Source organism: Saimiri boliviensis, chromosome 9, assembly GCF_048565385.1.
Source record: "Saimiri boliviensis isolate mSaiBol1 chromosome 9, mSaiBol1.pri, whole genome shotgun sequence".
In the NCBI taxonomy this organism is placed as follows: domain Eukaryota; kingdom Metazoa; phylum Chordata; class Mammalia; order Primates; family Cebidae; genus Saimiri; species Saimiri boliviensis.
In genome coordinates, this window is record NC_133457.1 from 18548042 (window position 1) to 18569003 (window position 20962).

At 40.4% G+C, this 20962-nt stretch overlaps 1 protein-coding gene across 8 annotated transcripts in view; it reads left to right on the forward strand.

The window, feature by feature from the left end:
- Positions 1–20962, forward strand: part of MME (membrane metalloendopeptidase) — a 128321-nt gene that overhangs the window by 38176 nt on the left and 69183 nt on the right. The window contains exons 1-3 of one of the 8 annotated variants that reach the window (XM_003925009.4): positions 1812–2014; positions 6646–6815; positions 7863–7898. In XM_003925009.4, the coding sequence (XP_003925058.1) occupies positions 6656–6815; positions 7863–7898 (196 nt within the window). In that variant the 5' untranslated portion in view covers positions 1812–2014; positions 6646–6655. Of the gene's footprint in view, positions 1–1811; positions 2015–2143; positions 2231–2517; positions 2697–3386; positions 3480–4071; positions 4150–6515; positions 6531–6645; positions 6816–7862; positions 7899–20962 lie in introns of those variants that run through there. The other 7 variants (XM_039480284.2, XM_039480283.2, XM_074405523.1 and 4 more) reach the window with 7 other exon arrangements.

Consider the following 20962-nt stretch of genomic DNA (forward strand, 5'->3'; position numbering starts at 1 on the left):
GTAAAAAAGAGGAAAGATTTTTTTAAACTCAATTTTATTTATTGATGATCTTGTAAGGCTGAAATAACATTTTACTAATTTAGCTGGAGTAATAAAAACTAAGCAGTAAAGTATTAGAAGATCTAGATTTCTCACCAAATGAATGTGAGTAAATTCCCTTTCTAGACATCAATCATCTCTGTGAGATGAGGATAATGGTATCTCAGCATTTGAGTAAAATGAACTGGATTCAAATTCCAGTGGAGGTCGGGCGCACTTTGGGAGGCCGAGGCAGGTTGGTCACTGGAGCTCAGGAGTTCAAGAGCAGCCTGGCCAACATGGTGAAACTCTGTCTCTACTAAAAATACAAAAATTAGCCTGTCATGTTGGTGCGTGCCTGTAGTTTTAGCTCCTCGGGAGGCTGAGGCGAGAGAATCGCTTGAACCTGGGAGGCAGAGGCTGCAGTGAGCCGAGATCACTGCACTCTGACCTGGGTGACAGAGAGAGACTGTTGAGAAAAAAAAAAAAAAAGAAAGAAAGAAAAATTCCAGTTGACATGCTTTCCAGGGTGCTAGTCAAGCTCCGTATGCTCATTTGTGGGAGTAAAAACACCAATATTTTGGGATTGTTTTGAGGACTAAGTAGTGTCTGTACGATGCACAGATAAAGAGGAAATTATACAGACGTGAATAGCACTTGTTAAGTCTACACACTACATTTTTCTCCATATTAACCTAATTATTTAAAGATTGGTTCGCTTTTGAGGGAAATGTCTCTCCATTGTATTCCACTTATCTTATTAGCGTGAACTACCTACCTTTTCTCCTTGCTTTCCAGCTTTCTCTGCTATGAAAAAGATGTAAATTTTTTTAGTGCAAGGGGACTCCCCTCAAGCAGTAAATCATTTTGATATTTAAAACAGATTATTGCAAACCCATTTTTATTTCAGTATGAATTCCGCAGGGGAGTGTGAGTGTGTAGGGGTGTGTGTGTGTGTGTGTGTGTGTGTGTGTGTAATTACATGTGATTCAAAAGAGAAAAGGGATCAGTGTTAAAGATACTTGTATACTGGAAGCAAAAAAAAAAAAAAGTTCCTCTGAGCTCCTTGGCAATTATAGCTGCTAAAGGTAGCTTTTACAAAGAAACTGCCTTTGTGCCAGAAGTATTTCCTAGTTTGTATTTGCCCCTCTGAGGAGGTAATCGCTGTGTCTTGAGTGAAAGTGGTGTGCTGCCTGGCTGCATGAAACTGCTGAGGGCCTGGGCGCGTTACAGCTGATTTCGGTAGGTAGAGCAGGCACACTTTAGTTTATTTCTCTCTTTCTCACTCCCCACCCTCAACCTCCCAGATACACACGTTATAGGATTCCCTGGAGTCAGGAGGTGGGAGCGGAGAGTTTCAGTACACATCTTGACATCAGAGTGCTACGACCAAGAAAAAGAAAGGAAAGAAAGAGGGAAGAGGGTTGAAGAAAGCAGGAGCAAGGAAGGAAAGAAGGAAAAGGGGAGAGAGAGTAAGAAAAAAGAAAATGAGGCGGGGAGGGAGAGAGGAAATTTAAATGAAGAAGGAAGGATGCTTGGATTCCGGGAGGAAAGGGAGCAAGAAAGAGTGAAAGTAGAGGCACGCATTACAGTCTCGGGTCCGCAGGGGAGAGATGGAGCCCTCCCCAGCACAGAGAATCCCAGTGTATTGTTTTCTTGAAAGCCCCGAAGCTAAGCAATTCCAAGAATGTGTAGCAAAGCCCTTTTGGGAATGGAGCGGTGGGGTGTGGGGAGGATAGGACATTCTCCTTGCCACCGCCCGCCCCCCGTCGCCCCGGCCCCCTCACGCGAAGTGACTGGATTTGGGAGACCTAGCGGAAGCCTTCAGGTCACCCAGGGAACTGCTCCTCTCGCTGGTCCTGCAGCGGCGAGGCGGGCGGGGTGGTGAGAGCGCCGAGACGCGCGGGACGCGGAGATGAGCAAGTGGCGAAGCTGGACCGAGCGCCGGCTGGAGCGGCCGCCCAAGTCCTGGTGCGGGATCTGCTGAGAGGTCACGGTGAGTCTCTGCTGGTGCGGGTCGGAGGGATGCCCGGGCGGAGGCGGGTCCGGAACCTCCCCCAAGTCCGGCCTCAGCCCGGAGCCCGCGCCGACCGGGGCTCCCCGGCCGCCCGCTCGCCCGCCCGCCTGCCCGCCGCGGCCACCCGGCCCCGCGCGCTCATTGGTCGGGATGTGTCGGCTCCGCAGCCTCCAACTTCTCCCTCGAATCCCTCTGGTGAGTCCCGGGAGAGCGAGCAGAGGGAGAAGGGTCCAAAGGGCGCGAGCGCCCAGGGCGCTGGGAGCCCGTGGGACGGGCACGGGGAGGGCAGAGCCGGCCGAGGGGAGCGGCCGCCGCGAGGTGCGCGGAGCAGGGTCCGCCGCTGAGGTCCGGCGCCAGCCGAGCGCCCCAGACCCCGCGGGCCGCGGGCGGAGGAGGCGTGCCCTGGGAAAGAGCCGCTGCTGGGACCTGAGGAGTGAGGGGAGGGAGGGGGGCCGGGGGTGACCTGAGGAGGGCTCTGGGAGTCACGTCAGGTTGGCTCTTAAGGTTCATTTTCATAGTTCCCTGCGGCCTCTGCCTCGGGGAGTTTTGTTTTGTTACCGAGATCCGCGCTACCAGATTGCACCGGGGCTGATTTGGGGGCTGGGAATTTGCCGTTCTGCTGTACAGACACTGATTTTTTTTTTTCTTTTTAAAAAGCAAGGTTTGTTTTCATTTGGTTTATGTAGGATTTTCTCATTTGTAACTCACTTTTCTATTTTTACTTTTCTTAACTGGAAGATCTTTTCATTATCCCACCTCTTCATCTTGCTTTAAACCTGATTTCCTATTATATAATTTATGCTTAAATCGCACAAGGGTTGGTCGGTGCGGGTGGAGGTGTTCTTTTGTAGATGAAAGTTTAAGACTTCTTACTTAGTACTGTTTGAAAATAAGAGTAATTGCAACCAAATATCCTTCTTTAGCCTCTTGATCAAGTCGATTCCTCCCCCATGTATGATTCAAATGGCAATTTTATTAAACTGAAAACTAGTACCTGATTTGCAGCGTCAGCGTTTGGAAGCTGCTCATCGGCAAATCGACTGTCTGAAGGCGGGTAGCTTCATTCCCCGGCATTTTTGTGGGTTCCAGCACTTTCAAATATTGTCTGGTAGTTTCTTGGACTTAAAGCTGTGTCTTCGGTTGTAGAGCAGCACTACCCAGGGGAGTGATGTGGTTTGCACTTTGTAACCAGAACTCGGTATTTGAGGCCGGGAAACACCTAATTAATGTCTAGGAAACAAGAAGATGATTGATCCTGAGTACTTCTGTCCTCAGCTTCTGCAGACACAGTCTAAATATGGAAACTGTTTCTCCGTCTTCTCTTGCCTCAGTTTCCATAATGCAAACTGTAATTGCAAAGCACAGCTTCAGGGACCTACAGTCATAAGTTAATAATGTGCTATGAAGATGAAAATTGCTTAGCTAAGACTAAGTCTGTAAGTCTGTAAGTACAATTCCTTTTTAACACATCGGTTATCCAGGTTTTCTGCTTTGACTATCTGATATAGTTATGCGTATGCTCAACTGGTGTAAGAATTGCTGCTTTACATTGCTTTGAATTCAGTTTATACTTAAACAAAATAGTAATTTAATCTGTTGATAATGTTGTCAAGCTGAAGTTTGCAGGGTTCTTGTTATCTTAGACCTCCTAATTCTCTATTCTCTTCTGTGGTAGTGTCCACCTTTCCTTTTAAACTTTTTAACACATCTTCAGCTGAGGCGAAATATTTTAAGAATACAGGTATGTTTTTGCATACCCTGCTTTATATGGGATTACGAGTATCAACTTTTTATTTGTATTCTTTTGTATACTTATCCCCTTACTCCTCTCTTAAATGGGACTGGGTGTGGTTAAGTTGGATATTCAGATATCTGGGGGTTAGTGATATGTTCCACAGTGAGATTCCAGATACTGTCCCCTGATTTCTTAAAGAAAAATACTGAACCTTCCAGAATTAACTGGAAATGAATGACAAAGTTAATTTGGAGGTTAAACTTGCATCTTTTCTGCTTTTCTCCAATGCTTTTGAAAAAATGCTACTTAGGAGCAAAAGACTTCCTTGACGAATTTACAGAGTATTTACAAGAGGGGGAGATGGAGGAAGACTTTGCAGGTGATTCAAAGATTATATTGTTTTAATGCAGCTCATGTCACTGTCTTCATTTCTCTGGAACTGATTCTGCAGACTTAGGTGCTGAACCATTAAGAGCCCAGCTATTTCAGTACCCCAGTCTCAAGGGTAAGAAGGAGAAGCCAAGGGAAGATAAACTCAAAAGAGAGAAGGAAATGCCTACTCACTAGCTTTACTATGCAACAAGGCATGGAGTTGCCACAAAGCACCTGTAATTTAACCCTGAGGCTGCTTGGTTCACCTCTTCGCTTTACTTTACAGAGACACTGACTGCCATTTCTAAGGAAGAACTTTAAAAAAAAAAGGGGCATTTTTTACCGATAAACATTTCTCTACATTGTCTTCTGAAATATTACTAAAGCAGGGGGGAAGAATATTCAGGAAAGGGAAATACTTGAGCAAATGTGTTTAACATTCAGATGTTCTTTAGGACAATCAAGAAACATGGGGAGACTGAGAGAATTATTATTGTTTATCTCTCTGTAAGGTGTCCAGAGTATTATTTAATTTGTTCCCATCTTTTCTTTGCCCAACCAATAAACTATTAAAATAGGACTACAATCAATGCAATTCCATATCATAACCCCAGGGGTGGTGAGACTAAGCCAGCATGGCTTACATAACCATTAAGCAAGACATTTTAACATTCAGGTACATTACATTCCGCTTTTATTGAGCAGACAGCGTTTTCATTGTCTAATAAAATATTTTTATTTGATAGTCTGTCCTTGCTTATAGCCTCATGTAATCAAGCAGACAGTATGTTTCAGACTTTGTATCCAGAACTTTAAGGTCTAATTGTGGTGCACTTATTAATAATTCACTGGGAAGGTTAATTTTCTAGTTTTCTGCTGGGTCTCCCAGACCACACTTCAACTGTAAAATGTTTCTTCTTTCTCCTATGCCTCAGTTTCCATAAAACACACCCTTAGGGAATTGTGTGTATTCAATAAAGATCTTTAACTATAAGAGCATTTCTGAGCCATCACTTCATCCAAGAACCAAATTCTAAGAGTAATTTGTATTGAGCTATAAACAGCTAATCTGTTAATTTAAGGTGTTCTTTTATACAGTCATGCAGAAAAATAGAAATTCTGTGCTCTAATCCTTGGGGACTGATTGATAAAATATCACTAGGCCCCTGATGAAATTTAATATTTAGGCTTATATCTCCTTAATTTTCCCCCTAAATTTCTACAATAAGATCTAAATTAGCCTTTACTGCATGATGATACAGCTTTATTTTGAACAGTGACCAAATGTGTTCTTTACAAAGAATATTGACTAGTTGTATAGTCTTGAGCACTTGCCTGACTTCTCTGTGCCCTAGTTTCCTAATTATGCTATTCTGTGTCAGTTTCCACTTTTAGGCTAAAACTTTTTAACACATCTCTAGTTGAGATGAAAGATTTTTAAGAATCCAGGTATGTTGCTTGGTGCAGTGGCTCATGCCTGTAATCCCAGCTCTTTAGGAGGCCTATGCGGGCCGATCACAAGGTCAGGAGATAGAGACGATCCTGGTCAACACCCTGTCACTCCTGAAAATACAAAAAATAGCCAGGCATGGTAGTGCCTGTAGTCCCAGCTACTTGGGAGGCTGAGGCAGGAGAATCACTTGAACCTGGGAGGCGGAGGCTGCAGTGAGCCAAGATTGTGTGCCACTGTACTCCAGCCTGGGTGACAGGGCGAGACTCCATCTAAAAAAAAAAAAAAAAAAAAAAAAAAAGAATACAGGTATGTTTTGCACACCCTGCTTTATACAGGACGACAAGTATCAACTTTGTAATATTTTGCATTCTTTTGTTTACTTGTCTCCCTTACTCCCCTCTTAAATGGGATTGGGTGTGGTTAAGTTGGATATTCAGGATGTGTGACCATTTTCAGCGTGTTATCTAACCAGTTAATAGATACTTATATCAGTAATTTTGAACTGTAAAAATAAAAGTTGTTTTTATGACTAAAATAAACTACCTCATGTTTTCATTCCTTTTGCTGTTTATCTATATTAGTATTTCAAATGATTACTTAGTCAAAACCTCAAGGTATTAGTCATTGATTTTTGAGCTCATAAAAAAAAGCCACTGGAGCAAGATATAAAATTAACCATTGTTGTTAGTCCAGAGTTCAAAAGGGTGAGGTTAAAACTTTCTTAATGATGGTAGAGCAATTATTTGCTTATAAACTGCTGAAGCAATCCTACTTGAGTGTTCAACCAAGTCTCACTGTCTAATTTTGCTGAGATTTCCAGTGATATACCAAAAAAAAAAAAAATCCAAAAGATTGTGACTGAGACCTGTCAAATTCATTTGGCTCTATATTCTTCGCTTTCAGCAACACAATTTTGACTTCTCAACAGCAAAAATGTATTTCTAATTTAAAATAACTGAATCTTTTACTTTTATCCAGCCATATTAGGCATTTGAACGTTTTCTTTTTTATCTATGTGTTTTTAATTATCAGTATTTTCATTTTTTGCAGATTTTAGGTGATGGGCAGATCAGAAAGTCAGATGGATATAACTGATATCAACACTCCAAAGCCAAAGAAGAAACAGCGATGGACCCCACTAGAGATCAGCCTCTCGGTCCTTGTCTTGCTCCTCACCATCATAGCTGTGACAATGATCGCGCTCTATGCAACCTACGATGGTAAGTTACTCCCACACCTGTGCATCCATAAATGCAAAAGAGAAGGAAATCTTCCTCCATGCTTTTACCATCTATCTAATACATGAATGCATGTGTTAAGGATAGAGGCATTTAAAGACTGACAAAGAGATTCATTCATAGAATGTAACATGAGTATGTCAAACCAATTAACTCTGAAGTACAATACCTTTTATGTTGAGCTAAGTTATTAGTTGCAAGTATATTTAGGGCACTCATGCTTACTTATGAGGAATCTGATGTATAGTTTTTATTTGATTAAAATATACACAATTTTGTGGCCAGCTTTAGTAATAGTCATTAGTCAATTTTTGTTGTGTCATTGAAATTCTAAAGGTCTTCAAAGGAATTTAACAAATTTAATTCGAGTCTTGAAAGTTTTTTACAACAAAGATTAAAAAAGATTGGTTGTTTAATGGCAAAAAAAAAAAAAAAAAAGGCCGGGCTTGGTGGCTCAAGCCTGTAATCCCAGCACTTTGAGAGGCCGAGGCGGGTGGATCACAAGGTCAAGAGATCGAGACCAACGTGGTCAACATGGTGAAACCCCGTCTCTACTAAAAATACAAAAAATTAGCTGGGCATGGTGGCGCGTGCCTATAATCCCAGCTACTCAGGAGGCTGAGGCAGGAGAATTGCCTGAACCCAGGAGGCGGAGGTTGCGGTGAGCCGAGATCACACCATTGTACTCCAGCCTGTGTAACAAGAGCGAAACTCCGTCTCAAAAAAAAAAAAAAAAAAAAATTACCAAGCAAAAACAACTGATTATTTCAATTTAATATGCCTAGGACTTAGTTAGTAGAGAAGATATAATAACACATTTTTCTTCATAATCAAAGTTTTAAATTTAGATTTTACCTACTTTATTTTCTATATTTTCTCTAACCACTGATAATGACATATAATATTCAGTTTTTAGTTTTTGCTTTAAGGACTGCTTATTTAATTGGCAGTTTTTGAAAGAACAAAAGATAAGTAGAAAGTTAAAAATATGTGTTGCCAATGTTTATGCATATTTCCTCCTTTTCCTAGATGGTATTTGCAAGTCATCAGACTGCATAAAATCAGGTAAGAAATGGTTTTTACATGTAATAGTTATGCAGCTGATGTATAACATTTAAAATTAAGTGCTCATCTTCATTTGCTTTGTTTATACTTTTATTCATTTTATTTATGTGTCTGGCTCTTTTATTTATGTGTCTGGCTCTATAATCAAGGAAAATAAAAATGTATTTAAGTAGTAGATTAATTAACTTGTCTACTCTGAAAAATATATCACTGTTTTCAGCCCTGGGCTGTATGGCAGGGTAATAGAAAATTGTATCTCTATTTGTATGGAGCTTGCCATGTAGTTGGAGAAAGAAAATGAACACATATGAAACGGTAAGCATCATATATTGTGTTAAATTTCTCAGCGCACATCACTGGGTGAGTGAGAAGAAGGGAGTCAGATGTAGGCCTGTAAATATAGGCATAGAAATTAACATTTGGGGGGAACCTTGAAATGGGGCTAGAATTGAGATGTGGAGGTGCAGAAGAAGGAATTCCAAACACAACAGAAATAAAACTATGTTGTTGAGAAGTAGTAAGAATGCCTGCTTGTTGGAAGAGTGCATTATGGAGAACCTTGAAACTCCATGTTTATCCTTGATATTGTAATACAGGAGAAACAGATGTTTTTGAACAGGGGAGTGATCAGGTCAAAGGTGAAAGGTGATTCTGGGAATGTGAAGTTGGATGGATTGAGTGAAAAGGAGGACAGGCAGGTGAGGGCTGCTGCTGAACTCTAGGGGTTAGCAAAAAAGGTTGGCCTGTGGTGAGATAAGAGTGCTATTGAAATAATGGAAGGGAGAATTGGGTGACTCAATAGAACTGACTTGCTAAATAAAATGAATGAGTCGAGAATGATGCCAAGTTTTAAAACCCAAGGGAACTAAAAAGAATGGTGGCAGCCCACACAGAAATAGAGAGGTTATGAGGTGGATGTGGATATGTTTGGTCTAAGCCGTGGGTAACAGCCACATGAGGATAGACAGCAGGGAGGTAGCGATGAGGTTTAAAAAGCTGGAATTTGGATTTGGGATCTGTCAGTTTAGGAGTGATAGTGGAAGCCTTGGGAGTATTTGAGTTCTCAAAAGAAGAGAAGTTTAAGGGCTGAACTTAAGACATCAGTGATTAGAAGGGAAAAAAAAAATAAGAGCAGAAAACAGGAAAGTGTATGGAGCTATAGAAATCCTATCAATTAGAGTGCATTGAAAATGGGAGTATTTGTTCTTTCTTCAAGAAGAAGAAAGGTGGTAGCTAAGGGCAGCACCCTGGGATATGAACACAATGCTTCTGCCCTTTAACAAGAGATTCTAAACCTCCTTTCTAACGTCTGTGTGTCTTATAAGAAATAAACTGTCCCAAATAATTTTAAGCATTTTCTGCTGGATATTCTTTTTTTTGGCAGAGTCTTGCTCTCTCACCCAGGTTGGAATATAATGTTGTCATCACAGCTCACCGTAACCTTGATCTCCTGATCTCCTAGGCTCAAGGCATCCTCCTGCCTGAGCCTCCTGGGTAGCTGGGACTATAGGCACCTGCCACTACTTCTGGCTAGGCTTTTAACAATTTTTTTGTAGAGGAGGGGTGTCACTATGTTTCCCAGGCTTGGTCTTGAACTGCTGAGATCAAGCAATCCTCCAAAAGTGCTGAGATTTACAGGAATGAGCCACTGCACCCAGCCTTGGATATTCTTTACGTGGATTTTTGTTATTCACTGAACTTTGCAAAAGAATGATGGGAAAATATCTGGCAATTCTAAGTTGTAGTCTAATGTTCTGTGTCTGTGCCCTTTGCTTTTTTTGTATTGCTTTTTGATGGTTTTTTTGTTTTTTTTTTTTTTGGGGGGGGGTGCTCTGGGTCACAAGTGCAATGGCCAGACATCTTGAGATGTGATGTGGGGAACTTGAGGGAGACTTGATTTAGATGTTAGCCATTTGCTGCTCAATGTAAGATGCACTTTCTCCTTCCAAGTTTGTCTCAAAAACAGCTTCTTTATTCCCAGGGAAATGGCTGCACAGGTTGGTACCTTGGCTGGAAGATGTCCATGGTCATGTGCAAAAGTCAGCATGTGCTCAAGTTGTCAAAGTTAACATTTACTTCCTCCCCAAATCCTCCTATGCTTTCTCTCTCTACCAGCTACCCTATTAAATGCTCAGGCTGTCCTGCTTTGAGCAACTTCCACTTACGTATTGACTACTAAGGGTTAATTCCTCTGTCTCTAATGCACTTGACATGACTCTTCAGTATGTTAATCTATAGATTCTCTCTTCTCTCACTGTTTTTTCCTTTTTGTCTTCTTTTCCTTGAATTTTATTTTCAAAGGAGCTGGATTTTTTGACTAGGTAGGTGCATTTTTATAAACGACAAGTGATTTTGCCTCTGAGATCTAAGCAGGTTTCTCCTCCCAAGGAGCAATGTGACATTCAGAATCTGGAATCTTAAATGTGATTTACTGTTTAGAGATACGGTTTTTAAATAATGTTTGGCAAGTCTCAACTCTCTAAAATGTATTTAACCTGTATCCTTTAATTGTAGCTTAGAAATCAAACCAAATGTAAAACACCTTGCAGAACTGTATCTTGGCAGAGGAATGTATACAATAGAAATAACTTCTGTGGTAAACAAGGTTGCTATATAGCTGTGTATTTTTCTTCATTCTGTTGGTTCACAAGCCATTAGAATACTTATTCACATTGGTAGTTACTATTCTTCCTAGGAGAATAAATAAGATGACACACACTCTCATGGATAAACTCTTCATACTCACGCATGCGTACACACACACACACACACACACACACACACACACACACAGTCTTTTGCTGGTTAGGAGATCTTTTCTGCCACAGAAAATACAACTATTTATTTTAGAAGTTGTTGCAAACTAGGAAAACCCTAGAGGAAATCTTAGACAAAAGCAAGTATTAAAGTAGAATGACAAGAGTAAGAAAGGGAAATATGAAAGCTGAGCATGGTGGTTCACACCTGCAATCCCAGCACTTTGGGAGGCTGAGGTGGGTGGCTCACTTGAGGTCAGGAGTTGGAGACCAGCCCGGCCAGCATGGTGAAACCTGGTCTCTACTAAAAATACAAAAATTAGCTGGATTTGGTGGCACACGTCTATAATCCCAGTTACTAGGGAGGCTGAGGCAGGAGAATTGCTTGAGCCTGAGAGGCAGAGATTGCTGTGAGCTGAGATCATGCCACTCACTCCAGCCTAGGCAACAGACCGAGAATCCATCCCCCCCACCAAAAAAAAAGAAAAAAGAAAGAAAGAAAGAAAAAGGAAAGAAAGAAAGAAAAGAAAAATATGAATAGAAAGATGTTGAAAAAATCTATAATATCTTACCAGCAAGTCTATAGGGCACTTTAAGAGACTGAGTGGGTTCAATCCTGAGCTCAAAAATTCTTGAGAATGGGAAAAGTAAGTATTGATACTCATGGTGCTTCCATAAGTGAAAGATGGCCCCAATGCGAACTTTTCTCCCAGTAGAAGGGAATGTCACAGCAAATGTAGTTTTCTTTTTGATCCTTTGAAGTCAAGGAATAGAAGTCAAGCCATACCAAGACAGAAGTGAAATGTTGCAGAAGGCTGTTTCAAATCTGTTTGGTGTTACATATTTTAAATCTGAGCATCTAGGATTTAAATATTTATGATGTACATAAACTGATGTTTATGTATACTTTAAATTAACTTGCCCATATGTGTAATGTGTCAGTATGAAAGATTACACCAGACCTAAAATAAAACAAATACCACTTAAGAAATAACAACTTAAGGAGGGGATCAAAATGCTACAAAGTATTATTCATCACTTATTTACCCTATAAGATTGTCAAAAACTTAGAGTAATGGAGCTTGTATGTGATTTTGCAGACTTTTCTATGTAAGTCTAAATTCTAAAACTGACTTCCATTGCATTGTAACCTTCCTGTCTTAGATTTCAAGGAATCTTATGCTTTAAATCCAGGTTTCTTGAGTCAATCACTGTTGATATTTTTGTGCTATATAATTTTTTGTTGTGGGTGCTATTCTGTGTATTATAGGATATTTAGCAGAATCCCTGGCCTCTACCAACTAGATGTCCAGTTCTCTCCTGATTATGACAACTAGCAGTCCTCTCCTAGTTATGACAACCAAAAAATGTCTCTAGCCACTACCAAATGTACCCCAGGGGCAGCAAAGTCACTTGTGACTGGATACAACTGGTTTAAATGGTCTCAAGATGTTATCAGTGGTTCCTTCTTAATGGTAGGCAGAATAATGGACTTTCAAAGATATTCACATCCAATTCCCAGAGCCTCTGAGTATGTTACCTTACATGGCAACATGCCTGTAATCCCAGCACTTTAGAAGGCCCAGGTGGGCAGATCACTTGAGGTCAGGAGTTCAAGACCAGCCTGGTCAACATGGTGAAATTTGTCTACAAAAAAATACAAAAATTAGCCAGCATGGTGGCATGCACCTATAATCCAAGTTACTCAGGAGGCTGAGGCAGGAGAATTGCTTGAACCTGGGAGGCAGAGGTTGCAGTGAGCCAAGATGGCACCACTGCACTCCAGCCTGGGTGACAGAGCAAGACTCTATATCAAAAAAAAAAAAAAAAAAAAAAAAAAAAAAAAAAAAAAAGACAACAGAGAATTGAGGGGTCTGTAGAAGCATATGTTAGAAGTTAGAAGTGTGGCCCTTAATTATCCAGATGCCAGAGAGACCAAGTTAAGACATAATCAATAGAGTTTACAAGAGAGAGTGGACCACCTGTATAGTCATGCAGGTTGGACACTGCACATTTGTCGACGGCAGCCCTGAGAGACAGGCTTGTGGAACATTAAGACCTGGATGAAACACCTCTCTGAACTATCCACTCCTTTTATTTTAATTCTGCACATACCAAGGAAACTTTTTATGATTATTTAATTATTAATACAAGGAGAGGTGGTGTTCTGTTACTTGAAAGATATTTTCAGCATGGTGAGATAATGCACAGCAGTCCCCTCTTGTCCTCTGAGGATTCCCCCAAGACCCCAGTGGGTGCCTGATACTGGACTGAACCAATACTGAACCCTATATGTGCTGTATTTTTTCCTATATATAATACCTACCATAAAATTTAATTTATAAATTAGACACAGTAAGAGAGTAATAACAATAACTAATAAGAAAATAGAACAATTATAACAATATTCCAGCATTGCTACTCTTGTGCTTTGGGGCTATCATTAAGTAAAATAAGGGTTACTTGAACACAAACACTGTCATCCTGAATCAGTAGATACGATGATAATGGAGAAGATTTCTCAGTGACTTTCATCATGCTACTCAGAATGGTGCATGACTTAAGACATATGAGTTGTCTGTTTCTGGAATTTTCTATTTAATATATTGGACGGTAGTTGATCATGGGTAACTGAAACCATGGAAAGTGAAACCACAGCTAAGAGGAGACTACTGTATGCACATGCTGATTTAATTGTCAGTTTTATGTGCCTTGAGCTATGACCCTTGAACTGAAACGAAGTTTGCAAATGTCTGCAAGGGCTCGATCATGGTGATACCCTTGGTGACGTCTCTTGGCAACAGCTGACATTTGCCTGGCTACAACAAGGCATCTCTGCCTTATTGTGAACCATGGTCTCTACCTTCTTGTCTGTTATCACCTTGAAACCTCCATGAAGAAAAATAGCACAATTAGGTAAATACAGGAAGGACTGATGGCTAACTCGTAGGGGCTGCTGGCCCTGTAGCAGCCTTTCAGTGTAGGAAATGAGGCTATTTCATTATGTAATTAAGTTTAGAAAAAATACTTCATGGAATGAGAATGCAGCGGATATGTTAGTGGGAAGATTATAGAAGTACACCTTTGTTATTTTGACTGTGGCATGTGGCAATTCGCTTTGGGTGGCATCCCTGGCACAATTCTCATGAAAATTGCGTAGAGATATTACCTTACATTTCTGTAGTCAAAATTAGCATCTATCAATCAAATCCTTTCCAAGAAAGGGAATCAATTATGTGACAAATACACAAATATATAATGTGTTTTTTATCCTCCAGGGAAATTTTAAGCAAGTAGCACACCATCATTTTTTAATGAATGATCAAGAAATTGAAAACATAAAACACTGAATTAAGCAGTTAAAGGGAAAGAAAATTAGCAATGCCTGGTAAGCTAAGTAGTACTCCAAAGGTTTATTTTATAGCTACAGAAATTATCTACATATAGGGGGGTGGATACAAACTTACTTAGGTTGGAGTGAAGATCCTGGTTTGATATTTAACATTTTAGAATAAGAGATGTAGAAAGATTCCTCTTTAGTTTAAGGATTCCATTTTGTCCTACTCATAAGCAAATCCACAAGGTAGCAAGGTGCTTTCTGGTAAGCCTTTGATATGATATGAGGCTCAAGTTGATAAAATAGATAGATTACTTGAAGGAAATTGAAAAATACAGAATTTAAAAACCCATAAGAAGAACGTTGCACAAGCTTTTCAATCCTGTAGATTTTCATTCTTTTAAGACCATTTAGAAAAGGAGATTTTGTCAGGGGCTGGTGGTGGCTTGTTTTGATCCTATTTCTGAACTGACTGAAAATTAGCATACATTCTTTCTGTTCAAAACATCCTGGAAGGGCCACATATTAGTCAAGCCTTCTCCAGAGAATAGAACCAATGGTATATGCATATAAAGTCTCAGTTACTAAAGGCCCAAGGACCTGGAGTTCTGATGTCTGCCAACAGGAGAAGGGGGATTTCCCAATTCCAGAAGAAGGAGAGAATTTCCTCTCCCTCTGCCTTTTGTTTTATCTGGGTCCTCAACAGATTAAATGATGCTCAGCCACAATGCTGAGTGTGGATCTTCTCTATCTAATCCACTGATTCAAATGCCACTCTTTTCCATAAACACCCTCATGGAAACACCCAGAAATAATGCTTTAGAAATAATGCTTTATCAGCTATCTGGCTATCTCTTAACCTGGTCAAGCTGACACCTAAAATTAACCACTATAGGCTACAGTGAAAAGGATAGTCTCAACTGTGAGTGAGGATGTGGAGAAATTGAACCATCATACATTAATGGTGGGAATGTAAATTTTAGTACAACTGGATCAAAATGTTAGAAACATTTTGGAAAACAGTTTGGCAGTTTTTACAATATGTTAAATATATACCTTCCCTACAACCCAGCAATTCTACTCCTAGATATTACTTAAAAGAAATGAAAACACGTATCCTCGCAAGAGCTTTTTTGTGATTGTTCATTACAGCATTATATATAAAAGCCAAAACATGGAAAACATCCCAAATGCATATCAACAGGTGAATCAACAAAATGTCATATAACTATGAACTACAAATCACACAGCAATAAAATGGAGCAAACTACTGTTATGTCCAACAGTATAGATGAATGTCAAAAATATTATGCTAAGTGAAACAAGCCAGACAAACAAAAAAACCTGCATGTTGTAAAATTCAATTTATATGAAACTTCTGGAAGAGGCAAAACTATCGGGGTAGAAGAGAGAATATTGATTGCCTGAGGCTGGAGATGAAGCAGGGATTGGCTGCAAATGGGCATAAGGGAACTTCTTGGGATAATAAAAGTGTTCTAAAATTGGACTGTGACAGATTCTCAGCCTTTTGGCTAAAGATCAAGTGTAAATTGGATTGTGGTGATGGTTGAACAACTGTATAAATTTACCAAATATTATTGGGTGAATTTTATGGTGTTCAAATTAATAACCCAAAGATGCTAAAAAAAAAAAAAAAAAAAAAGAAAGAAAGAAAGAAAAAGAAAAATCACCCGCATCCTTTCCTCCATCTTTCCAATGTCTATTTTTACATAATTATCTTATGCTTTGATCTTAGGCTTGCTATTGTGTGTTGAGTCTATTGAGTTCCATTTTTGCAATTTAAGTGATTATTTGTAGTTTTCAACATCTATGAAATCTTCCCTAAATAAACACAAGCTTTTTAGTTTGAGTGAGCCTCTATTATTTAATTGTATTAGCATTATATTGATGAAAAGTCTCTGGAAATAGTAAATCAACTGGGAAGTTAAAATTATTTCAGGATTAGGTGTTGGAAGCCCTGTTTTTGACTCCCTGGGGTCTCACTTGCAGAGGAAGTGAAAGACATATGTGCCCAGGTGTACCAGCCATCTGGATCAAAGCCAGTGGTCTACCACAGAGCAATTAGCAGTTACTGCTTCTGGAAAAGTGTGTTGGTTTTTCACACGAGTGCTGTGAGATGTTTCCTTTTTCACCTTGACTGGTAGAAAGTCAAGAGCCAAATTTGAATTTAACTTGAAATTATAGGACCTCTTTGTATAAATTTGCTTCATCAGCTTTATTCCTGTTCCTCTTTTCTTTCTCATACAATGTATATTACTTTATTTTATGTAGCCCTTTAAGGCCACTTTGAATTCTTTTAGGAAGAATGTAGGTTAATAATTAGATGAACAGAATATAAATTCCAGCAAGAAATACATGTAGGAGAAGGGCTCTTAAATTATAAAGTTTGTTTCAAAGAGATGCGAGTGTTATGGGTAACAGAGGCACAATTTTTGGAAGCTTACTGCTTCTTTTTCCACTAAGCCAACTTTTAGCATGGGAGATCTAGGATGTAAGTTTTGGCCACATCCTGTGTTATTGGTATGTGTTCCTAATTCAGTCAGTTCAACTTTCTGCATTTCATTTTCCTTATCTACAAAATTGGAATTAAAAGTGTCTCATTTTACAGAGAAACAACAAAGACTAATGACAGCCTATTTCACGTCACACATCCTTCAGAAAGGTGCACTATAGGTGTAATGTACAGCTCTGATTCATTTAACATCTTATTTCATGAAAATCACAAATGCATTATTCATTTATTTATTTTTATGACAGAGTCTAGCCCTGTCACCCAGACTGGAATGCAGTGGCACAATCTCGGCTCACTGCAACCTCCGTCTCCCTCCCAGGTTCAAGCTATTCTCCTGCCTCAGCCTCCTGAGTAGCTGGGATTACAGGTGTGTGTCACCAGGCCCGGCTAATTTTTTGTATCTTTAGTAGAGACCGTGTTTCACTGTGTTGGCCACGCTGGTCTCAAACTCCTGACCTTGTGATCTGCCCGCCTCAGCCTCCCAAAGTGCTGGGATTACAGGTGTGAGCCAACACATCCGGCCTTCAAATGCAGTATTTAACCTTTTTTTCTTTTTTGAGAATCAAATAAAAATTAAATCAAAAGGCAAACTACGTGTGTGTGTGTGTGTGTGTGTGTGTGTGTGTGTATACATATATAGTCCAAAATGTGTTTATTTGGGTGGTTTCCCACTCATCTTGATTCAAAGTGCTTTTAGTGCTGCTTCCTCCTGAAAGAACATCCTTCTGTAAGCCTGGCTTTTCCTCTTGTAGGCTGGCAGAGGACAGTGGAGCAGCCAACGCACAAAACTATCATTTGTGCATGGCTAAAGACCGTGGTGATTTTATAGCATCCTGGGCATTTCACACCCAGGAAGTTGGAATTGGGCCTGTACACCAGGCATTTCTTCTTGTGTTTCCTCTTCTCTTCTGGAGAGGGATGAAGGAGAGCAAACAATATATTTTTAAAGAGGAAGTTATAGCCAGAGAGAGAGAAAAAAAAAAAAAGAAAGAAAGAAAAAGAGGCAGAATGTGGTGTATTTTAGGTATTCTCAGATAAAAATGTATCATTCTTTATTAACATTTTCTTTGATTGCTGTGCTCTTAGCATGGGGGTGATAGTTCAGGCTTTGCATCAATTAGAATGAGCACAATCAGAAATGAACACTTGAATCTGTGTTTCCTGTGAAGAAAAACCAACAGGCACACCTTAGTTTACAAACATAGTTACTCTGTGCTCACCCTTGCAGACCTTTGCCATTATCCCTTTTCTCACCACTGATTAATCCCTAAAAGTAAATAAGTTAGAGGCCTGCTTCAGGAGAATGACTAGATCCTTGGTATTCAATGTGCGGTCCATGGACCAGCAACAGCAGCAGCAGCAGCAGCAGCAGCAGCAGCAGCAGCAGCAGCAGTAGCAGCTGAGAACATGCAAAAATGCAGTGTTGGGCCCCACCTCAGACCTACTGCATCTGCAGCTGCACTTTCAGTAGCCCTTTCAGGTGATCTGTCTGCACAGTAAGGTTGAAAAGCACTAAATAATAGTAATTTTCAAATATGGTTGCTTATTACAATGGTTTGGGAAGCTTTTGAAATATACCCATGCTACTAAACTTTCTATTCTTCCTGGCACACAGAATTTCCATTTCTTCAGTAGAGTAGTTTCTGTCATATGTTAGGAGGAAAAGCAATTTAAGTAAATGAATAGATGTTAAGCAGTACAGGAATTGCCCGGACATTTGCATTTTTAAGGGAAGGTGCATATTGACCAACTGATTGCTTTAACAGGTTCAATTTCAGACTGTGTGCCCAGTGAAGACTTTAAGTTAGAGAGGAGAGATACTGAGCCTGATTTTCTGCTAATCATGGAGAAGCTGAACCTGGAATGTCTTCCTAAATTTCCCCAGTGTAATGCAGGCATGATGTTTCTGTAGAGACTTTAGAACAACTTTTTCCCTCATCCATTCATTCATTTATTCATTTATCTATTCATTAGTTAACTAATTTTATCTTTTACATTTTATTTTTTACTTTTTTAGAGGCAGGGTCTCCCTATGTTGCTCAGGCTGCCCTCAAGCTTCTGCGCTCAAGCAATTCACACGCCTCAACCTCCCAAGCAGCTGGGACTACAGGCACATCCCTCCATACCTGGCATTCATTTTTTTTTTCTTCACAAAAGCATTAATCAAGCACCTTCTAAACACTGAACATTAGACATTGGAATTATGAACTAAAATACCTCCTGCCCTCGGGAAAATGATAATCTGGTCAGTGTGAGAGACGTAAACAACATGGTTTGGTAAGTGCTATGATAGTGACAAGAAGATTGTATATGCTACAGATGCTCTGAGAGAGGAGCAGCTAAACCAGAGTGGGTCTGGGAGTGGGCAGCCAAAGTGATGGCAACGAGACCAGGAAGCCAGTCCCACCTCACCCGCTAAGTTCTGAAGGGTAGTTGGAGTGCCCAACCCATGGGAGCGGAGGACAGCATACGCATAGGCTGTATGCAAGATGGAGGCGAGAGCTCGGTGAGTGGTTCATGATGGCTGGGGTGTAGAGGCTAGCAAGATGTGATGCTGGAGAAGTAACCAGGGCCCAGGTCACAAAGGGTCTTATATGCCATGATAAACGGGCTGCAATATCTCCTGAAGTCTACAGAAAATGAGTAAAATTAAAATGCCACAGGGAGCATGTAAGGGATTTTAAACAGTGTGTGGCATTGTCGAGATTGGCTGCTGTCTAACTCAGGCCTGGTAAAGTGGAGGCAAAGATGTACCCAAATGAGGGAATAACATTTCAGTGCTCCTTGTATGTGAGAGAGCTTGGCAAGATTGGGAAACTGAAAGAATTTCTGTAAGGCTGTCATAGAGGGTGTGTCTGAAGATAGGAGAGGGGAGAAGAAGGAGAATTATTCACTACTGGCAAAAGAAATAAGCAGGAGTTGGATTTTGTAGTCTTTGTTCAAGTGAATGCAGTTCCTTCTAGTGGCACTGCGAAGTCACAGAAGGAAGGGTTTTAAAGGACGCATGACTTTGTCATAATTACTAAGAAAGATCACTGACTAGAACTAAGGAATGGCTGTGGGCAGGAAGCTGGGCTACTGCACTTATCTGGATGAGTGTTGTGGTTGCCTGGATTTGAATAGCAACAGTTTTTGTTGTTGCTGCTGTTGTTAGTTTGTTTGGAGATGGAGTCTCACACTGTCTCCCAGGCTGGAGTTCAGTGGTGCAATCATGGCTCACTACAGCCTCGACTTCCCCAGACTCAAGCAATCCTCCCACTTCAGCCTCCTGAGTAGCTGGGACTACGGGCACGTGCCACCATACTCCATTAAGTTTTGTAATTTTCTTTAGAGATGGGGTTTCCTCATGTTGCCCAGGCTGAGAAATTGATATATTTGTGAAATATTTACTGGGAAGTAGAATTCATAAGACCTAATGTTTGTGTAAATATGTGAGGTTGTGAAAAAAAATAGGTGAGCTTGTGAAAAAGAAGTGAGGGAAAGGTAACTCAAGTTTCTGGCTTGGTAAATTGGGTGGTAAGTTTGGCCGTTCACCAAGCTAGGGAACACTGAAGCACAGCTTATTGGGTAATAGGCTGGGACCAATGCAGTGAAGAGTTCACTTTGAGACACTGGTACATATTTGATGTGTTAGACTTCAGGGAAGATGGCGTTGGAAATAAAGATTCAAGGGTCATCAGCATGTGGATGATATGGTTGAGATTTCCTAGGGAAATGGAGAAGGGAATCCAGAATGGCATCACATAAAGCAACATTTAAAAATGAAAAGAGGAAGAAACTCCAAAAGAAACCGAGAAGTAGTATTCAGAGAGGTAGGAGGAAAATCAGCATTGGTAAAGAAAATAATGCGGATAATGTATATCGCTGTGAGGGAGATGTAAAGGAGAGTATGAAGACTAGAAAGGGTCCATGTGAGGAGTGGGCCATGCACACAGAATTGATGTGGAAGTGGAGGGCTGTAACTTGAAATGGCATTAAACCAGGCAGTTGTGGGGTTTCTCCAGTAATAGCTTCAACAGATATTGTTGGGCACTGTTTTAGATGCTAAAGTTACCCAGCACCTAAACACAAGAAACTCTTAAGCTAGAGTATACCAGAGGTTGTCCACAGGGTCTCTGATATTGCATAGCAAGATGGTAGAACTTACCCGTGGAAGGGAAGACTGCAAAAGGTGCCAGAGTCTTTTTTTTTTTTTTTTTTTTCACTCTTGTTGCCCAGGCTTCAGTGCAATGGCACAATCTCAGCTCACCGCAACCTCTGCCTCCCAGGTTCAAGCGATTCTCCTGCCTCAGCCTCCTGGGTAGCTGGGATTACAGGCATGTGCCACCACGCCCAGCTAAGTTTTTGTATTTTTAGTAATGATAGGGTTTCTCCATGTTGGTCAGGCTGGTCTTGAACTCCTCACTTCAGGTGATCTGTATACCTCGGCCTCTCAAAG